The 19862-nt window shown below is 35.5% G+C and overlaps 1 protein-coding gene across 7 annotated transcripts in view; it reads right to left on the bottom strand.

The window, feature by feature from the left end:
• The window catches only part of FNBP1L (formin binding protein 1 like), a 61525-nt gene that overhangs the window by 7803 nt on the left and 33860 nt on the right, over positions 1–19862 (bottom strand). For 6 of the 7 annotated variants that reach the window (XM_075759949.1, XM_075759946.1, XM_075759948.1 and 3 more), the window contains exons 3-9: positions 13285–13338; positions 11622–11769; positions 11153–11215; positions 9468–9572; positions 8810–8938; positions 6768–6914; positions 5773–5976 (exon numbers count right to left, since the gene is read on the bottom strand). In XM_075759949.1, the coding sequence (XP_075616064.1) occupies positions 5773–5976; positions 6768–6914; positions 8810–8938; positions 9468–9572; positions 11153–11215; positions 11622–11769; positions 13285–13338 (850 nt within the window). Of the gene's footprint in view, positions 1–62; positions 78–3280; positions 3440–5772; positions 5977–6767; positions 6915–8809; positions 8939–9467; positions 9573–11152; positions 11216–11621; positions 11770–13284; positions 13339–19862 lie in introns of all 7 variants that reach the window. The other variant, XM_075759952.1, reaches the window with a different exon arrangement.

Raw genomic sequence — 19862 nt, 5'->3', positions numbered from 1 at the left:
AGAAGATTACTTTCATGCTATCTTAGCAGAAGTACAGCAGACAGATCAGCACACGGGCTTACCATCTTCACCGACCACTGCACAGTTCATTTGAAAACAGAAAGAAACGGGAAATTATTCACATGCAATGACTAGTTACAAAAATGATTAATGCCTAAAAATGATTCTTTAAAATATTGCTTAAGGATTACAATTTTAGTTTATAAAATATACATTTTACTTTAAGCACAAGAAAAGCAAAATACAATAATCAGAAATGCACTTCTGCTTTAAAAATTACTGATTTAAAAGAATACTAGGTGATAATGGGTAGTTTAACTTACAAAACTCTAATACACAACGTCATTAAACTACTTTTGAATTTTAGTATTTTGAATAATATTCTAAAGAACTTCTACTGTAGAAGAAACGAACACACAGCCAACATTGCACAAAATAGCAGAATTTGATGATGATGAAGGACTGGTCAGCCATATGCAAATAATGTTAATTACAGCTAACAATCCACTACTTTTACAAACATAATTTTTACAATGTATTTACTTTATTATCACAGTAGAACTACAATAAACAAAGACCTTTTTCAAGTTTAGAAGTTAGCAATTTTACTTTCTGAAAACAGCATTTGAGTCATTGCTGCTATCCTAGAAATGTTTTTAGTCCAGATAAAAACAAAGACATTTAAAGAGTAAACACTTCATCCCTGAGGAAGCAAATAAAACATGGGATGCCAGATGTCGTATCTCGGGTTTAACATTCACAGCATTTTGAAGATCTACTGTGCTTGGATACTTTGGATAATCCTTTCCAGAGAAACACCAAGCAACTCAGAAGATAGATATCTCTGACATCATTTATGACCCTCAGCAATTGTTAGGGCTGTTGATTGGGGCGCACACACAAAATTAGAATTTCTAGCAATAAGGAAAGTAAAGCACCTTCACAAATGATACTATGGTAGAAACCTCAATAAAGTCCAAAGATGTAAAATGGTTTTAGAATAAACTTCTTGCTCCATTTAGAAAGAGTCTTCCAAGAAAACACAAGTAAGGTTCATGTATCATTGTTGATGAGGTATCTATTTATGTATCAAGTGGCATTGAGCAAAGATCTCTCATAAGCACTATCTGGAAATGCTAAGAATACAAAGGATAATAAGCAGCATGTAATAGCAGTACTGATAAAGCAAGTTACACTTGCTTACACTTACAAGACTTTTCCATAACCTGTTCTGTTATTCTGTTTGCTGCTTTCACTATGCAGCACAATAGGGAGACCTAACACACGAAGCAGAGAATGAGGGCAGTCTGGTTGCGTCATCTCCAGTGCCTTGAGGGAAATCTTGCGCAGGGCACGTTAAACAAAATAAGCAGTATGCTTACTGTCTGGTATATGCCAACTCATGGGTAAACTGTGGTAGAAGCAGAAGCAAATTAAATACCATTTGGTAGTGCTGCACGTCAATACCGCTCGGACATAATTTTCCAGGGACAAAACTGTGGAAAATAGCATTGTGTACTAGCAACTATTAAGCACCGAAGCAAGATACATTATAAAGATAAGACTGATCAATGAGATATACAAAACCTATTAGAATTACAGTATACATCTAAGTTGAAAAGGCGCTCAGTATGTGATGTCTTAAAATGCTTGCAAGGAATTTCAAAATATATAAAAAATAAATGTTCATCCTGAAGATTTACAGAGATAAACTATTGGATATTGTGGGATATTTGAGTTAAGCCAGATTTGTAGGATACTAGTGATCCTTGCTAATTCTACGGAATACTATTCTATATTAAATTCATTCACTTTTACAACATGAACAATGAATTGCAAGAATAAAAAAAATTACTAAAAATATGGTTTCATTTTCCATAGCATTCTGTAGTTGCTAGGAGACTATCTTTTGCTTCAGTAAGAGGTTCTAGAACTATGGATACTACAAGGTGGTGATTTGTAAGCCAAGGGTCAGTACATTTAGTGATCAACAAAAAGGAGGTTGTTACCAAGACCTGTGCCATCTCAACTATCTAATCCAATTAGTTCCTCACTGAGTACTAAAGGCAACACATTATCTGCATGACAGGAACAAATGATGACGTAAGTGACTTAGAAGGGGAAAGGAGAGAAACTGTCCTCCATAAATACTTAGAGGACCACAAGAATTTTCTAAAAACTGGTGGTGGTAGAAAGGGTATTTGCAAGGTATCTGGGGGCCTGCAATAAGGTGCCACAACATGACTTAGAGATAATGCTTTAAGTGTAACTCGTTATATTTCAGAATGCCAGCAAGGGAGCCTCTAAATCATTAACTTTACTGCAATATAACATTGTTGTACTGTCAACAGTAGCACAGCATTCTTGATGCGCATGAGACAGCGAGTCAATATTGGTTTCAAATATCAGAAAATCATGAATTATATGTAATCAAACATATCCAATTATCTCACTATTTGGATCAATAAATATCATCAAATGTACAGAAAGTAGGTAGCCTGTGTTTCACTGACGTAACAGGAAAGTGCCAGTACATTTATCACTAGTACTATACATGTTGCTAGGAAACCACTTAACATTTCCCTTTCATTGTCTTCCAAACAAATTCTATTTGCAGAATGCGCCACTGTAAATTAGTAAAGGAACTGATAAGTCTCAGAAGGTGGCATTTGGTAGTAATTTTTCAGTAATTCTACCCAAAAGAACCTTAGACAAATGAGCAATTTATTAATCAGAAAATGCATTAAAATGGTAACATTTCAAAAATCGGTATTTCAAAATCTGCAAGCACCATGTGCTATAGCATTTAATGTACAAAAGATATGAAATTTCTCCCTTCTTTGTTCAGTGGCTCATAACCAAGTACTATTATTTCAATTAAAAGTCAGCAAACAAGACATCTGATCTGTTCAGATGTTTTTTGTGGTGGCTGTATACCGAATGATAAATTACTGCAAAAATATGTTACGAGATGGTAGGAAAACATTTGTGAATGTGAACAACAATGAAGAAAGGTTTCAAACACATGCTGAGCACCCTCTTTATAACACCTTTCTTTTAGGCACAAGTATTTGGAACACGATAAAGAGTATTTTTAGCTTCTTTTTAACCTGTTGGTAACTTCTGTATAATATGAAACAATCCTACCAGTGAGCTCATAGGTGAAGTGTTACTTTTAACCAAGTAAGCCTTATAATGAGGGTGAAGAGCATTAGAAAAGCCACATCACAAACACACTGTTCATAGCCCATCATGCATTTCAACTTGTTAGCAAACTTACCCCTCTTTTGAGGCTTCTGAAAGAAGGAATTCTGGGCTTCCCTGTTTTTATGTCACTCATGCAATAATGCACTGGTTCAATGGAGAATATGGGATACTGGGACCCATTAGGAGTACTGGATGTGTATAAACTAGTAGGGGTTAGGGGTGGGGATTGTGGCTAATGTGGAAATAAAGAAAGCAATAAATAAGCCAAATGTTCAAAGTGATTTTAAAATGAAATTTCTCTTACAAAAATAAAATTTCTATCCAACACAGAAACAGCTTGTAATGTTCCAGACATATTTACACTATAACTGTATGGGTTTTAAAAGGTTTCTGTCATGAAACTAATCTTCAGAGTTACAGGTTGGTGCAGAGAATGAAGGACTATTCAAAAAGGCTTTAGACTCACTACTTCCACAAGATCCTAACAAGATCCCGAAGTTGACTGTCTCTTTTCTTAAAACGGGAAGTTCTGCCTTGCCAACTTTAGTTACACCATTCTGGAAGCTTGTGCATTCCTGCTCACTGCTGCTTCCTACATGTTGATGTACCCTACCAGGCAAGTGAAAATAGAAATATCAGGTACATCTACGGAGAATGACCAAAACAAGCTGGACTGACACAACGGCTGCCTGGCATTCTTAATCAGTATAGTCACAAGAACTTCCTCCACTTTCTACCTCCCCTTTTTTTAAATTGCTTCTCTCATTTTTTGTCTCTCATACCTCTGCTGCTTTTTCCCACTTTGATTTTTCTGTACTATTTCCTCTGCTGCACAACTCATTCCCTTTCCAAAAGGCTTTTATGTCTTTGACATCATCAAAAATAGTTCAATGCATATCTGGAAGCCAAGACCCACTACAGTTTCAGCTAAATGAAGGCTCAAAGGCCCCCATGAATACCCCAGCTACAATAAATCACCATATTTTTCTATTAGCCAATTTAAGAATATCTTTTAAAACTGGGAAATAGTATTTGGAATTAAATATGTATCTCCTGATAAGTATTTTGCTCCCAGCTGCTGTTTTGTAGAGCGCCCTTCGTCTTTCCCAAAAACACGTGAAAAAAAAGGGACATAATCTTCCATTTCCTCCAGGTCCTTAAGGAGGAGATGCACGTAGTATTTATACACATACATATAACTGTGATTCCATACAGGAAATGCTACGTACAAAGTGCGCAAACTGGGGCAGAGAAAGAGTAAGGAAAGTCCTGTTAGCTTTCTTCAGCTGTCATCATACAAAGGATTTTCTTGTAACTACAGTAAATGCCACGGTCCAGATTGAAAACCAATAGCTTCCCTCTCCAAAATCTCAAATCTTCTTGTCAACCCAGTAATCATGTTCTAATTTCAGAACAGGCTGAATCTCACCTACCTCTGCAGCTAATCCAAGAAATATGCTAAGGCATTAATGCATTTAAACTATTACCAATCATTAAATCTACCACATGAAAAGTAAACAATCCGTTTTCACTGTAACACACAGCTGCAGTTACATAACATACTGAGGTGGGAATAAAGAATCAGCTATTTTCCTTCCTGCTGTAAAGATCTGTTTCCTTGGAATACTATCAAGTGGAAAATAAATCCTACCACTAACAAGCTCTGAGAATAGTTTCCTGTAATAAATGGCAGAAACTGACTTGAAGCATTAAAAGAACCTCATAGAAATTTGCGGGAATCATTAAAATGAGTCACTGATATGCTCCAATACTAAATAAAGATCTAGCATAAAATTTAAATATGAATAGGCTTCATTATTCATTTATATAGCCAAGGCATGTATTGATAATTCGTTTTGTTGATCAATGAAGGCATCTTGCACAGAAAGTGTTAATTGAAACTCATAAAATAATACAAGAAAGGAGTAATTTCTCTGCTTTTGAGCATAGGAATATTTTTACCTATTTCATAGTAATGTTTCTTCTGGGACATTTACCTGTATGGCGCTTCCGCGGTATGTTTTATCAATGAGGTACTATTAATTCTAATGTTTCCAGAAAAACCTCACAAGTTTTCAAAACTAGCAGCAGGTATAATAAAAATCTATATAGCACTCCTATATATAAACATCTATGAAATGTGACATTTAGAGGGGGATTGCTTTTCGTAGTATAAAGAGAGAGATCGGAAGTCTGCCCGACTCCAAAGCATACTCCCCCTGCCCTTTTACGTTCACAATTAACACCTTTTCTATGCAATTGCAGAAAGTCTTTACAGAAACTTAGAAATGTTACAGAAATGGGAAGCTACTTTTATCAAATAACTATGGAAAAATATTCCCAGACACAAATGACTAGGAAAAAAATTGCAAAACTTCCCCCAGTGAGAACTTGATTTTTAATGTAAGTATCCAACCCTACTCAAACCTTCAGATCTGCTTGCACATATTTTAAAAGACAGTGGCAGGCAAGGGGAAGGTTATTTTAAAATAAATAAATTGCTGCTACCATGCACTCTAGATCTTCACATTTTAATTTCCCAAATAGTAATTTCTTAATTGTTACCTTTGGCTTCTTTCCAAATAGCCACAGCTTTCCTTTAGCCTTGCCCACTGTAGTTTTTGAATCGATTCTCATTCCTTCCTGCTTTGGTGTACTGATGGTTCCATCAGAGATAGTTCTGTAAATATTCTGACTGTAATCTTCAAATGGAAAATCTCCAGGAGGTTCAAAACCGGATTTGAAGCAGTCTATCACTAGTTGAGAGTCCTAGACATAGGACATTAAGAAGTTTAAACAAGCAAAACAAGCAAACCCATCAAGAGCCGGAGAGAGAAAAACACGGAGACATAAATTTTCCCTTTAATTGCAGATTCACAGATGGGAAGTGAGAGAGAGAAGCTCAAAACGCATGCTTTTGGATAGATCAAGTTAAGATAACGTCTGTTGTTTTGTCTCAGCAGTGTTACCATGAGTGCAAATCAAAGCATACCCTGCTATTCAGAATCCAGCAAATACTCCCCAAGGGTTATCACAAATTTAAAACAGGACATGCTTTAAGGCCAAAGTACTACTCCACCTTCTAATCCTGCAACATTAGCCCTGACACAAAGATAACACTAAGAAACTACATGTAGCAAGATATAATAGAAGGAATAAGAAAGAAGTGCCAGTAGCTGCAATCAAGCAGGACATAGAACGATATTTGGTTAACTGAACACCTTTTATATGATTTAATGCTACATACTGGAGAAAATACCAACCACGTTGGTAGTCCAGGGTGTTTCAGGATAACCAAAACAATGCGTCCAAAATCACATCCAGTGAGAAAGCGTTAGAAATCTTCAGATCAGAAGAGAGCAATAAAACAGAAAGAGAACAGACACCAAAAGTGGAAGCAAACGTTTAGGCCTAAACTGAAGTCACAACACTTTTCAAGACGACAAATATTTGACAACAGAAAAACAAGCGTATAGGTTAAGTCCATCCTTCCCCTCTCCACAGCTTCCGTATCAGTTAACTGCTCATGCACATTTAAAAAGTTGCTCAGTTCTACTTACTCTATGTTCATCAACTGATTTTGCTGCAAGGATCATCCCTTCTAAACATTTAGAGATAATCGGAATAACCTTGCGCTCAGAGTCAGCAAAGCCTTTGTAACATTCACTAAGTTTGACAGTCCTTCTTTCATCCATTTCTTGAAGTTGCTGCAAGCACAAAGTAAGATAAAACAAAGCTTTTATTTGCAGATTTTTTCCCTGATCCTGATGTATGTAGTTACTGTCATCACCACAGTATAGTACAGAATTTCTGTGCTTTCCCAGTATTTTTATTTGCTTAACAAAACAGAACTTAATTAAGTTAAAAAATCAAGTCCTTTCAGACATAGACTTAAGATGCCCAAAACAGTAATGACAGAGTTGATACTCTGATTTTTAAAAAGGATGTAAAGGACTGGACTTACTTTTCTTTATTCTTTTTTTAAAGCACGTGTACAGTGTCTACAGGCACCTATTCAGTTTAAAATATTTGTTTCATGCAAAAATAAAAACTACAGTAAAGAAATTCTACTAATTTCTACATCTCCTCACTCCTTCTAGTTACAAAAAAATTCTCTCTGGTGATAAATATCTCTATCTTGCTTTTATTTTTATACTTTCCAATAAATACCAATGATTTAAAAAATAGGAAAAATTAGAAATATTAAAATTATATGCTGTTTAGACATGCTCTCTGATTTGAAATACAAACCATTTCCTTTAGAAGTGTGCAAGAAAATAAAGAAAAGAATACCATTACATAAGATTTGTAATAAAAGTCTACTGGAACATAACAAAAAGAACAAATTAAAGAGAAATATTATTAAGATAATAACCCTGGACCTTTCACGTAATTGAAGGTGGAAAAAAAAATCAAAAGAAAACAAAAAGCAATAGTACATGCATCAATAAGTTATTAAAAATGGAAAAATATGTTGGATCTTTCCTGTTTCTACTCCAACAAAGGCAGATGTCTCAAACAGTATCCAATTTCATCTCTCCAAAACAAAGCAACAACACAATCATGCTAACTAAATCCCTCTCCCAAGGTTTTCCCATAGAACATTACCAAATACTTGCAAGGAAATAATAAAAGTGTAGTCCCAAGAGAAAGCAGGACTAGGCCTTTCTGCTCTTACTTGGAGATTTCAAAAAACACACGTAGTATCTTACAATGATAATGGATTTTAACCCTAGAGAAATAAAGGCAATAAACCAAAACTCTGGTCCAAGCTACAAAGAAAGATGATGAAACTGTTTCTCTTGGGAGTTGACTGCAATTCCTCCATCAGTGTGCTGATGTCAGATCTACTCTAGCACTGCTTAGCAGTTAAAATATCAGAAAATTCTTTAATAATCCAAGGCAATTTTCTCCTGTGAATCCTTACTTCAAACTAGTTTGGCAAAGTCTCTCTGGCTTTAAAAGAATCTTAAAAAAAAAAAATCTTAAATAGTTACATGAAGCACCTTGAGAAATCCCCTTTTTAGATGCAAAATATTGATCTAATTTGGCCTTTAACTTTTTTTATTATTTTAGAGAGTTCTGTGGATTGCTGGTAATACTGATGAAGTAATGAGGGGGGAAGTACTTCTGCCTCCAATCCACCCACTTTTTATATATATATATATATGAGAGATACATTAAACCACATAGTCATCATTAGCTATACGCTTTCCTTCATCTCTGCCAGGATCAAAGCATTCACACACACAAACAGCAAAAGAACTAGTGATCAAACCTTAGTAGAATGATTGTTTTACATGTTTGCTCTCACCCAGATGTCTCAAACTTTTATTTTGCCATACCTCTTCAGCAATATTTACACAAAGAGTCTATAAAATATAAAGCCTTCATAGAAAATGCAACAGACTATTTTCATTTCAAGTCTAAGCATATTTACCATAAGCAGTAAGGTTCACGATAAAATGCAGGTTATATCAAGATTATGCTAATTTCTTGATAAAATTATCCAATAAAATCCCCAAAATAAAAGTTTTAGATTTTAAAATCTACTTCTCCTTTAAAAGAAAATCAGACATACTTTCTCTGTTAATTATTTTACCTTGTAAATTTGAGGAATGACAATGTAGTAGTGTTTGTGCTGTTCCCCATTAAAAGTCTGTAGTTGTGCAGCATATTCATTTTTGTTTTCATCAGCCATATGTGTGCGCAGGTTTAACTGTTGCTTAGCCTAGTAGGAAAGTGTTATCAGTTCAAACATGTCTCGTGCTTTTCAATGACATACACCATTATTTTAATTTATTTTACCAACTATGCAACAACACTAATCACAAGTCATCAAAACCGATACCCTTACAACTGAAATAAAAAGAATGTGAGATTTCATATATACTGACAGTCTACAGACCTCATTTGTTACATACAGAGAGAGCAATGATCATTTTAGCTCCCTTAGCCACGTTGCTTAAATGCCTATCCTAAAAAAACCATAGGCATGAGTGACCAGATATCAAACACCAGTACGCCTGCCTGTTTAAGGAAGATAGTCATCATCTCCACAGCATCATCTCAAGACTAATGAAACATACTCCCTCTCTGCGCTTATATTTTACTGTAACTTTGATTTTGCACATAATAAGCAAGCATATTTTATACACAATTTTATACACTCAAAGAATGTTGTTCCAGTACTGATGATAAACATGCAAATGAAAGGTTTTTATAATAGAGAACAAAGAAACAAATGGCACCGCTCTTACCTTCTCAACATCAGCCTTTGTCGCATTAGTGTCATTGTCCAGTCTTTCGTAGCTTTGCTGTGCCTTCTCTGCTTCTCTGCATTCTCTCTCAAATTTCTTTTTGCTCTACAAAAGCCACAAACTTACTGCTTCAACAGCCACTATCTCCTTGTGGTTTTGTACAGTAATTTCAAATGCTGAATATCAAAGCCTCCATTAAAACATCTTAAATTCAATGAATACCTCTAAGCAAACAGATTGTTCTTGCAGCAACCAACTCCCAAAAATTTTCACCTTTTCAATTAAAAATTTATCTCCTTGAAGTACCAGCAAGTAAACAACTATAATTATGCTCTATAATATCAGATAATCGAAATACAAAATAACCTAATTATAAACAGACAAGTCCACTTTCTATCCTGACTTCAATAACATAAAAGTTAGGAGGCAGAAATCTTAAACCTGGAATTGTTTGAGTGAAATTTTGAAGTTCCCTTCTTCAGTGATCAATTTTAATTGAATAAATTGAACTAAATTATTTTGAAGGTAGTCTGAAGGATTTATCTACGTTAAAAGATCTTAGCATTCCCATCCATTATCATCAGTATTCATATCAACTGGCATAGCTGTAAGCAGCACAGACAGCAGTATTGGATGTACTTGATATTCAATATATCCAGCTATGGTCAAGACAACTGCTATAGGAAAACCTGTTGCAGCTCAAGAAGTCAGTATCTCTAGAGACAAACGGGCAACAGAGATTGGGTGAGCACTGCTCTCCTGCTTCAGTGCAAAGTCTGGCAACTGAGGTTAATGTGTCCCTTAAAGGCTGTATGCATTTAAAAGATTGACTGCACTCAAGTAAATATAGCGCACAGAACACAGCTGATTGTTTGAGATGAACTCTGGGAATTATTTTGGTGAAGGGTGATAGCATCTAAAACTACCATATCTGCTTCTACTCTGATCCTCTGACCATGAATTAAACTCTTTGACATGACACTGAAGCAAGACATTGCTTATCTGGGTCCACAACAACAAAATAGAAGTTCTCCTCTCCAGTACTGCTTCACAATAATCTGGATCAAAGTTGTAATAAATTTCTAAGACACAAAACCAGCAGAATAACACACTTATGTGAATATAATATTCAACACACTTGGTTGAATTTTATATTTTCTCATTTTTAAAAGCATGTCTCTCAAGAAAAGGAGCTTATAATCTGTTCTACAGAAATTCACTCCCTGCATTTCTCTGTTAAAAAGTAATTCTACCTCCTGAAAGTATAATAGTCTACAGTGGTATTCTTGAATAGACCTCATATAACAAGCCCTCAAACTCAAGTCAAATACACTGACTTAAGATTTCATCCACATACAAATAAATTGTCATTATTAATTACTTTCTAAACAAAAAGTAGCCCACAGAGAAGCAACCAAAGAAGCCTGCACCCATGTTAAACACAGATTCCTTTATGCTGGATAAAAGCCAAGCTTCACTCAAACATATACAGAAGCTGTTTACAGGATATTTTTTTTAAACGGGGAACTACAAATATATTGAATCGTATTTTAAATGTTACTAAGTCTGATTTGGACATTCAGTAATATAGCTAAACATGAAAGTCTAAGCAATCAACATGACAACAGTTGCATTTACAGACTGTGTATTATTGATAGGAAAAAAACCCCAAACCACAAACTCACATTATCCATCTGTTTCCAGCACATGTCCAGATACTGTTGAGCCTTTCGCCCTTCCTGAAGATGCTAAAACCACCACAAAAAAAGTTGAATTTACATATCTTAATAGTACTATTACCATTAGTTAGTCCCTGCTCTGGTCGACACAGTATGATATGCAGTATCTCCCACAAGTTACCAGTACTCTTTGGAAGACATTACCAATCATATAAGAACAGTAACACAGATGAAAATTATGCAGGCAAAAAAGTTACTAGTAAGCACCATCTCCTAGGACCTTCATTTTTAGGTTTAATAACTGTAATAAACCAGTAAGCAGAAAAATACAGAATAATTTTAAAATGTGTTTTATAAATGTATCATGAAACCTACTTATTGCCAAATTCATTAAATTAGGTAAACAAATACATCAATTCATTAAAAGATACATCCATTTTGATATCCTATTATCAAATCAAAATATAGAAATTACCATTTTTCTCTCAGTTTTTAGATCATGAGAATATCTCATCAATTCTCCGTACACTCTGTGTCCCATTTCTTCTGCAACTACTTCTCGTTGTCCTGCATAGTCATTCAGCTCATTAAGGATGTTAAAAAAGGCAATACACGAAGTAAACCTGACAGAAAGCACACACACACAAACAAAAAGTGAGAGAGTTTTTTTAAATGGACTTCTTTTAGTATAGTCTGTACTCCTGAGTAATTAAAAAAAAAAGTCATACATATTTTACAATAAACCTTATCTTAATGCTAATTGAATTATAGTAGAAATAAAAGTTGGGAAAGCCTACATAAAGCCTAGCATGTACTATATGTTGCAATGTCTCTTCAAATACATTTTATAAGAATATGGATTTTTGTGGATGGAAAAGAAAGAAGAAGAATACTACCTGGAAAGCCCTGTAGTATAGTGGTATCTCCTAAGCTGCCAAATGAGAGGCCTGAGCCTGGGAACGGATACATACGTCCCTAGGCTTGGAGGCTGAACTTGCTGTAGAGATGATGTGCTTGGTAGTCTTGAGGGTGGAACATGCCAATCATACCACTCATATGCATCCCGATGGATGATCTACAGAACAAGTTTGCTATCAGCTCTGGAGACAGCTGCCTGTTTGCCTGCCCACCTCTTGGCTGGAAGTAAGGTGCCATTATGGCTGGCACTAAAAAGGGGGGAAGAGGAGGGGCAAAGGGTAGAAAGTGTGTGTGGAAGGGAGAAAAGAAAAAAAAAAAACAGGCACCACATTAAAATATACATCTTTCTCTCTTTCAACTGTGGAATGTCGCCATCTCCATAAGCTTGGCTCTGGGGAATTCAAATGCCACCTTATACTACAAATCCCATTCCCTGTGGTCCAGGATCGTTATTTAGTCAAAAGAGCTAGAGGAAATCCTAGTGTGGATTCTCAGGCACTCTGTGCACAGCATGCGCTCTGGCTACAATCTGGAAGTTGCCTACTTTCTTTCCTTCATAAGAAAGTAGGCAACTTTCTTATCCCTAAAGAAAAAAGGTCTTGTGATTTTCTAAATAAATAAAAAAATGGCTATGGACATGGACAGCAAAACAAGCACCTCTCTGATAAAGAATCATAAAGTTGTTTACCACAAATTGCTCCTTCACAGTTTGACATTCACTTATTTTGCCTCCGGAGTCAAAGCAAGTCAGCAGTTTAAGAGCTCTTCTTGCCAAAAACATGACAAAGTTGTATACTGAGACTTGACTGTACACAAAAGTATAGCTAAGTTTGTACTGCCATACATATGCACTGAAAAACTCTACTAAACTAAGCAAAAAACCACAGCCTAAGGACACCTAATTGCTTTTCTATTAAAAAAAATAATAATAGACTGTACATAGCATACTAAACTTGTGCTTTCAAACTTTCAGCTAGCTAAAGATTAATTTGGAATGGAGCAAGTACAACCTGCCATTGTTTACTACTTTAAAATACTAACAGAAGTAAACTCAGGTTTCATGCTTAAGAATTACAGCAGAACTATAAGAAGCCAAGCAGAATTCTTTTGTTTGTCTTAGCCAATTAAATACTTTATCTTAAAAAAAAAAATCCATAAAAGGACAGAGTATACTATAGTCCTTATTTCTTATACATAGAACTTGAAATGCACATTTTTACCTGGGTTCCTCATCTTTGGGTGAACGTTTAGGACAGTACTTCTTAACCAGATTCCTATTGAGGAAGAATGAAAAAAAGATGCTATTTTAGAGTCTCTTTTTAGAGGAGAAGACATACACATAGAGAACTCCACGAACAAATTACTTCTTTTTAATGACTTCAGGAACAAATCTATTCCCTCTGTCATCTTATAATGGTCCTTCGGATAATATAAGGCAGAAATCTATGGCATTTTCAATGTTTTAAGTCACTTTGACCTAGAACAATATAGGCATTTTAAAACCTCTATTGCACAATGACTAGACACAAAATAATGAGTTCTTTACTTAACATCCTTTTCGCACACGCAAAAGCAGCTAGCAGACAAGAAAAAAGCAAATGTATGATCGCTGTGGAAGATATAGATAGTGCACACTGTATGCTATACCCATGCCTTCATTAAGCTTTGAGTGTACATTCAGGTTGAAGGTTTTAACCACAGTATCTCCAAATCTTCAATAAGAATATTTCCAGAACAGAAAAGGCAACATCTCTTTTCAGGAAAGATGTTACATTTTGCCCTACCACCAGTGTTGTAAATATCAGGTTTTTAGAAACCAAGAAAATCTCTAAAAGATGATCCATGGGACCAGCACTTTACACAGTATCACAGTCCAATTTCTGAGAACACTGCTATGAACTCATCTGCTTATCACACAATGCAGAAACAGCACCTTAAGAAACATACAAACCACATCATCTACTCCACCCTAAAGCACAAACAACACAGGCATATACTGCTTACACAACCCTGTGATGAACATGAAATGAAGCCACACAATTTTACAGACAGGAGGGATAAGAGGAGAGAATGTCCAGTGATTTTTGAAATTCTTATCGTCCTGTACCTCAAGCTTTGCTTTAAACTTCTGAGTACACACATTTTACAGCACAGTATTCTGCCTTGACTTACAATATTGTTTTTCTGACAGTAATGAGGTCTTTTAAAATTCTTGAAATTCAAAAGGATACATATTGTCAGTCTTGAAAAAAATTCCAGAATTTCCTTCTCATTTTTAGTAGCTGGATGTTTATGCCTTCAATTGATTGCATTTTTTATTCTACCTATTTTCAAAATTGTCATTTTTTCCCATGGAACAGAAAAATTGAAATTATAACTCTACTATAGTTCTTTTCCTTTCTGTGTGAGAGTTTGTCATTTTACAGCAAATAAAGAATTCTTCTTTGTACGAAAGAAAAACAGGTAAGACGTAGGATTCTTCTCAGATTGCTTATCCTCAACCTTTGTGCAAAGAAGTGAAACATCTCAGCTGCTGTGTAGTTTTAAAAGCAGCAAACAGTACTTAAAGAGAGATCTACTATTCAAATTAAATAGACCAGTAGTTAAATAGCAATGTCCACTCTCACAAAAATTCTCATGTTTTCCAAACATTAGAACCACTTCATCGAAATCTTGCTAGTAACATTTAATCTGTGGACCAGATCAACTGTTACGGTATCTCTCATTTACACTACTGAAGTAATATTTTTAAGTGTGAATTAACATCTCAGCAGAAAATAATGCATGTCAATCATTTGCTTTACAACCCACAAATAGGAGGAACATCCCTGTACATCTCTAAATAATCGTACTTTCCATTTAAGAACAAAAGACCCACACAACGAAACAAGTGCACACAACTGAATCATTCTGTTCAAGAGACAGGGTGTTTGCCTTGAGCTCGGCAGGGAAGACTTGTGTTCTTGAGGTGGACGTGGATTATGCAAAGAATGCTTCTGCTTTGTAACTGGTATGAAATAGGCTTCATTTAAACTTCTGTTTTGTGTAAAGGGATGATATTTTGTAATTCAGCTATTTTACACATCCACCCAAAGAAGAAATTAAGTATAAAACAAGAACAACCATAAGATAGTCAAGTCCTTTTATATGTACTAAGAAACAGAATAAACACTGACTTTCAAAACAGTATCTACAAATTTTACAAGGACTTTCTCACTGAAGTTAAAACAAGACTCTCTCTTTGCTATCACCAGAATCCACGGCCTGTTGTAACACTGGTAGGGATTAAACGCAAACATTTTGATTGGAAAGTGCATAACCCACCCCCCTCCACCCCCCCCAAAAAAGAATAATTTTCTTCGCTAAGTAACTTTCCCATGTTTCATCTTCCTTACATTTCTGCTTTGTTCCTCAGGGCTTATTAACGAATGGGAAGCTCCTAAAATTCACCTTATTATTATTCATAAAGTGAAATGCATAATAAGTATACACTGCTGTAGCTAATCAACCACGCACGAGCATTTTCAAGGGAAGATTTTCAAAGCTGTTAAAAACGCGAAAACAAACCACTTGCTAAAAACCATACAGTTTAAAGTGGCAGGAGAGAAGGGTCACAAATGTAGATTATTTACTAGCATGCTGATTTCTGTTCTGGTTTCATTTTTTTAATGCAGTTGTTGACTATTTTTAGGAAGACAAAAATATTATATAATCCTTTCTCCTAACAGAAGTCAGTTTCACTAATCAATCTTGTCTACCTTTTGAGACACTGTGTGATCAGGATTTAAGGTTCAATAACAGCACAAGGTACGATAATCAGTCTACAAATATGAAATGACAAGCAAACGCAAAAATTAAAATTGAAAGAGAAAGCCAGTGTTCATGTGAACAATGAAGCATAAATGGCTTTTCCAAGAAGTGAACACCAACACTTCAAAAAAACCAGTGAAGTTAGATTTAAATCTCTGAAAAAATGCAGGTTGGCAAGCAGCTAGTATGAGCGTGGATCTGAAGAGCGAAGCATTATTTCAAAGAGGAGCCAGCTGACACTTTAAAGGGGCATAACGTTCTTTAACATTTTTATCTAAACGTATCTAATCCTCAGGATCCAAATATGGATCTTGGACTAGTTTAGAAGAAAATTGCAGAAGTAATTGCAGACCATCAGAACTGAACCAAGTCTATGGGATAAATTGCTCTATACTTCCTTAGAAAAGTGCAGGTTGATGACACTTTAATCCTCCCTGGAAGTACAATTTAGACTTCTACCACACGCTGTCTTACAGCCATCTGGAAGTAGATTTCATACAGGACTCACCACATCCAATTGTGCTGCTCCTGTAATTTTATCAGCCTCTCTTCTCAGTATAAATTGGTCTCAGCTCACCACCAGTGAGATAGCAGCTTGGACTATATCAGTGACTTTTAAGAGAATTATCTCAGTCACATACCCAGAAGTTTCAAAAAGCACGCTAGTTACTAAATTTAAATTATTTATAGTCATGTACATAAAATTTTACAGACATTTGTACAAAAAACGTGTTTATCAACTCAAAACTAAGTTTTCTTCAGTCAATTAATATAGAATGTAAAGAACAGGAGCACCATCATCAATATGGTAGAATTTGTATTAAGGTAACAGCTCAGGTACTGTGGCATCTGCTTATACTAAACCTCTACAGTATCTACATCATATTACAAACGAGCCTGAGAACAAACTTGGAAGTCTGCTTTCCTAAATTACTAAAAAAAATGCAGTAAGTACTTAAAGGCATTTCATATCTATACATAAAGTAATACTTTCCATAGGGTTCTGATGGCTTCAGTGATTGCATATCAATATTATGGACTGAGTGAAAACAATCACAATAAACTGTATTTAGTCATGTGTCATCAGAAAAAGTTTTAACTGAAGAGATGAATTGTAAAAAATTGTAACATGAAATTTGAGTTTACAGAGCTGCATATCCTTGGAACCATTAAGAATGTGTATGTTTTGGCTCGCACATCCATATTTGAATAATAATGAACAGCATAAATTCTCAGCTCCAATCAAAGGAAGATAAATTTGAGACATATGGTGATAATTTGTGCCCCCAACTTCACATTTCAGCTTACACCCATTTTAAAGAACATTTCCAAGATTCTGCATGTAAAAATGGTACCTATGTTTCAACTTGACTAGACATATGGATATATTAATATTGTATTTAGAAAAAAACCCACTTGCACACAATAGTATGCAGAAGGAACATGAAAAATAAATTTGCTCAGATTAACTAGACATCTCCAGAGATCATAACATACAATTTTAAAGGGAAACAAATACTTCAAGAACAATCATCGCTGTTTTCTTTAAACTGACAATAGAGAAGCTGACCAAATTCAGAAATCTTATTCTGCATGGTAGTTTCATCTGTAACTGCAGGTATAACTTGTATTGCTGCCTGACATTACAGGAAGCGGAACTCCTCTGTCTTCTCAAGTGTCATAATGCCTCAGACAGAATGAAAAGGGAGTGAACCTCCAGAACTATTTTGTGTGTGATGATGTGGAAGCAAACGAAACAGACCTTCACCTCACCCCTTTTAAGCAACAATGCTGATCAAAAACTGCATCTGAGAATTACAAAATTCAGCCAAGAGCCCAGTAATTTGGCACATACTAAATCTATTTTTTTCCCATTGTCAAATAAGAACAAATTAAACAGTCACATAATTAAAATGAAATCTGTTCATCTACAATGCATATTGCAATATGTTTGTCCTGATTCACATCCCTGTAACTCAGTAACAGCCTATAGTAACCTTCACAATCCTTGGAGCACCACAATATGTTAGTTGAGACCTAAGCTACAGAAAACTTAAGATTTTTCCTTTCAGTTACCTCAAAAAAAAAGAGATTATAGTTGTTTGGTTTTCTCCAGAACAAAATATATTGCAGACAAAGACAAGACAAGCTCTCTAGAGATTTCTTTTTTTTCCTCTGTAGACATTCAAGGATTCCTCAATGGTTTCAATTTTTCTTACACTTTTTCTCAGTATCAAGAACTGCCTATCACAGAAGAATAGGAAGGAATGACTTGCAACCTAAAACCAGCATTTAGACAGGATTCTCACGAGTTATCATTTCTGGAATTACTCAGCAACCATGAACTGCAATAACTGCATACAGTAAGAATATAGTGAGTTCATTCAAACAGTTCCTCATATGCTTGCTATACATGCATCACTTGTCATCTAGAAGACTCAGAACAGCTGTTGCACCTGGGAAAGTCTCATCACTAAGTTGTGACAGTACACAAAAAGAATATTATCAAAATGCAAGGGTATACACAAAGTGAATATGAATTTCTGCCAGGACACAGACTCTAATCTGAGAAAACTTATGAAAAATTCACTCAAGTTTTCATCCTTGGGTTTAAGCCTATGAGAATAAGATCCATCAACAATCTCAACAGAATGTTCGTGGCCCACACTGAAACCAAGACAGAAAAAAAATTCCACCATACATCACTAGCATTATCTTCCTCATTAAACTTTTTTTCTTTTGGTCTCCCATCCAAGCACTAAGAGAGCCACAGAACTACCAAGAGGTGACCATTCATCATACTGTTTACACATCCACTAAACAAGGGCCTAATAAATCTCAGCTATAAAGTTCATTATGAAGAGATTCTCAACACACCATTTTTCCAATTGTATTTCATTACAAAAGGAAAAAAACTATTATAAACTAGAATTTTCTATCAGGGATATTAGTATTGATCTCACAGGTCACATGCTGCCCGCATTAAAATTCACCAGAACCATAGTCTATCCCCAAGATCTTCTCTCTCAGAACTTCTCAGGAACAAGCTGCAGGATGGCTAACTCTTCTGGAGATGAAAATTTTGCTTGATTTCAATCTCCTCTGGGGCCTCATGACTGTTTTCACATAGCTAAAATCAGTGACTGTTCTCGAGAACAATGATGGTAAAAATCAAGTTGTTATCACAAGACAGTTCACTACTAACAGTCAATTCTCCCCCAAGGAATACACAGGCAAGAATACTGAAGAGTAGCTTCATGAACTGGTCTACTGGCAGAAAATCAGTCACCCTCTCACGTGTGTTGTCATCCAGACCCTCGATGGCCGCAGGCAGGAAGTGCATGCATGCACTGTACAACACATGTGCAGCAAGACCTGTGCTTCCCAAAACTGTCATACTTACTGCACATGACAGTCAGTCCAGTCATCTGACAGGAGGGATATTCGACATAATTCTTTCGTTTTTGAAAGACTCTGGGGAAAATCAGTAGTTTTACCCAAAAGAGTAAAATGCTGCACAGAGAAGATTTCCTACTTTTAGCCAAATCCTAAAGTAATAATGTGATGTCTCATCTTGCTAGCTGTGGAATGAACCTTTAAATATAATTAAGCAAAATGGCATTTGTTCATACTATTTAAGGAAAATATCTGGATAGATCCGTGCAAATAAAACACATTTCCATTTTTAAACAGACAACTGAAAACAAATCAAAACTGGGCTGTGAACTGGTGCTGTGCATGCTTCAAACTTTCCTTTACCTCCTGAAGTTCTTCTATGCCAGCTTTGGAAAAGTGGTATTTATTTCCTTCCTTTTAAGAAAAAAAATCCTTCAGTAAAGTAATGGAGTATTTATGTTAGGTGAATATACACAACTGGATCAAAGAAACTGATAAATCAAAAAGGAAATGAGCAGCCTAGACAGAGAACAACTGCACTCTCAGCTGTGAACCTCATTACTGCATTTATGAGAAGGATTCCTCAGCTCTG

The sequence above is a fragment of the Balearica regulorum genome, chromosome 8 (assembly GCF_011004875.1).
Source record: "Balearica regulorum gibbericeps isolate bBalReg1 chromosome 8, bBalReg1.pri, whole genome shotgun sequence".
NCBI lineage: Eukaryota > Metazoa > Chordata > Aves > Gruiformes > Gruidae > Balearica > Balearica regulorum.
Note: the sequence above shows the minus strand (reverse complement) of the source record. Positions and strands in the feature narration are given on the sequence as shown.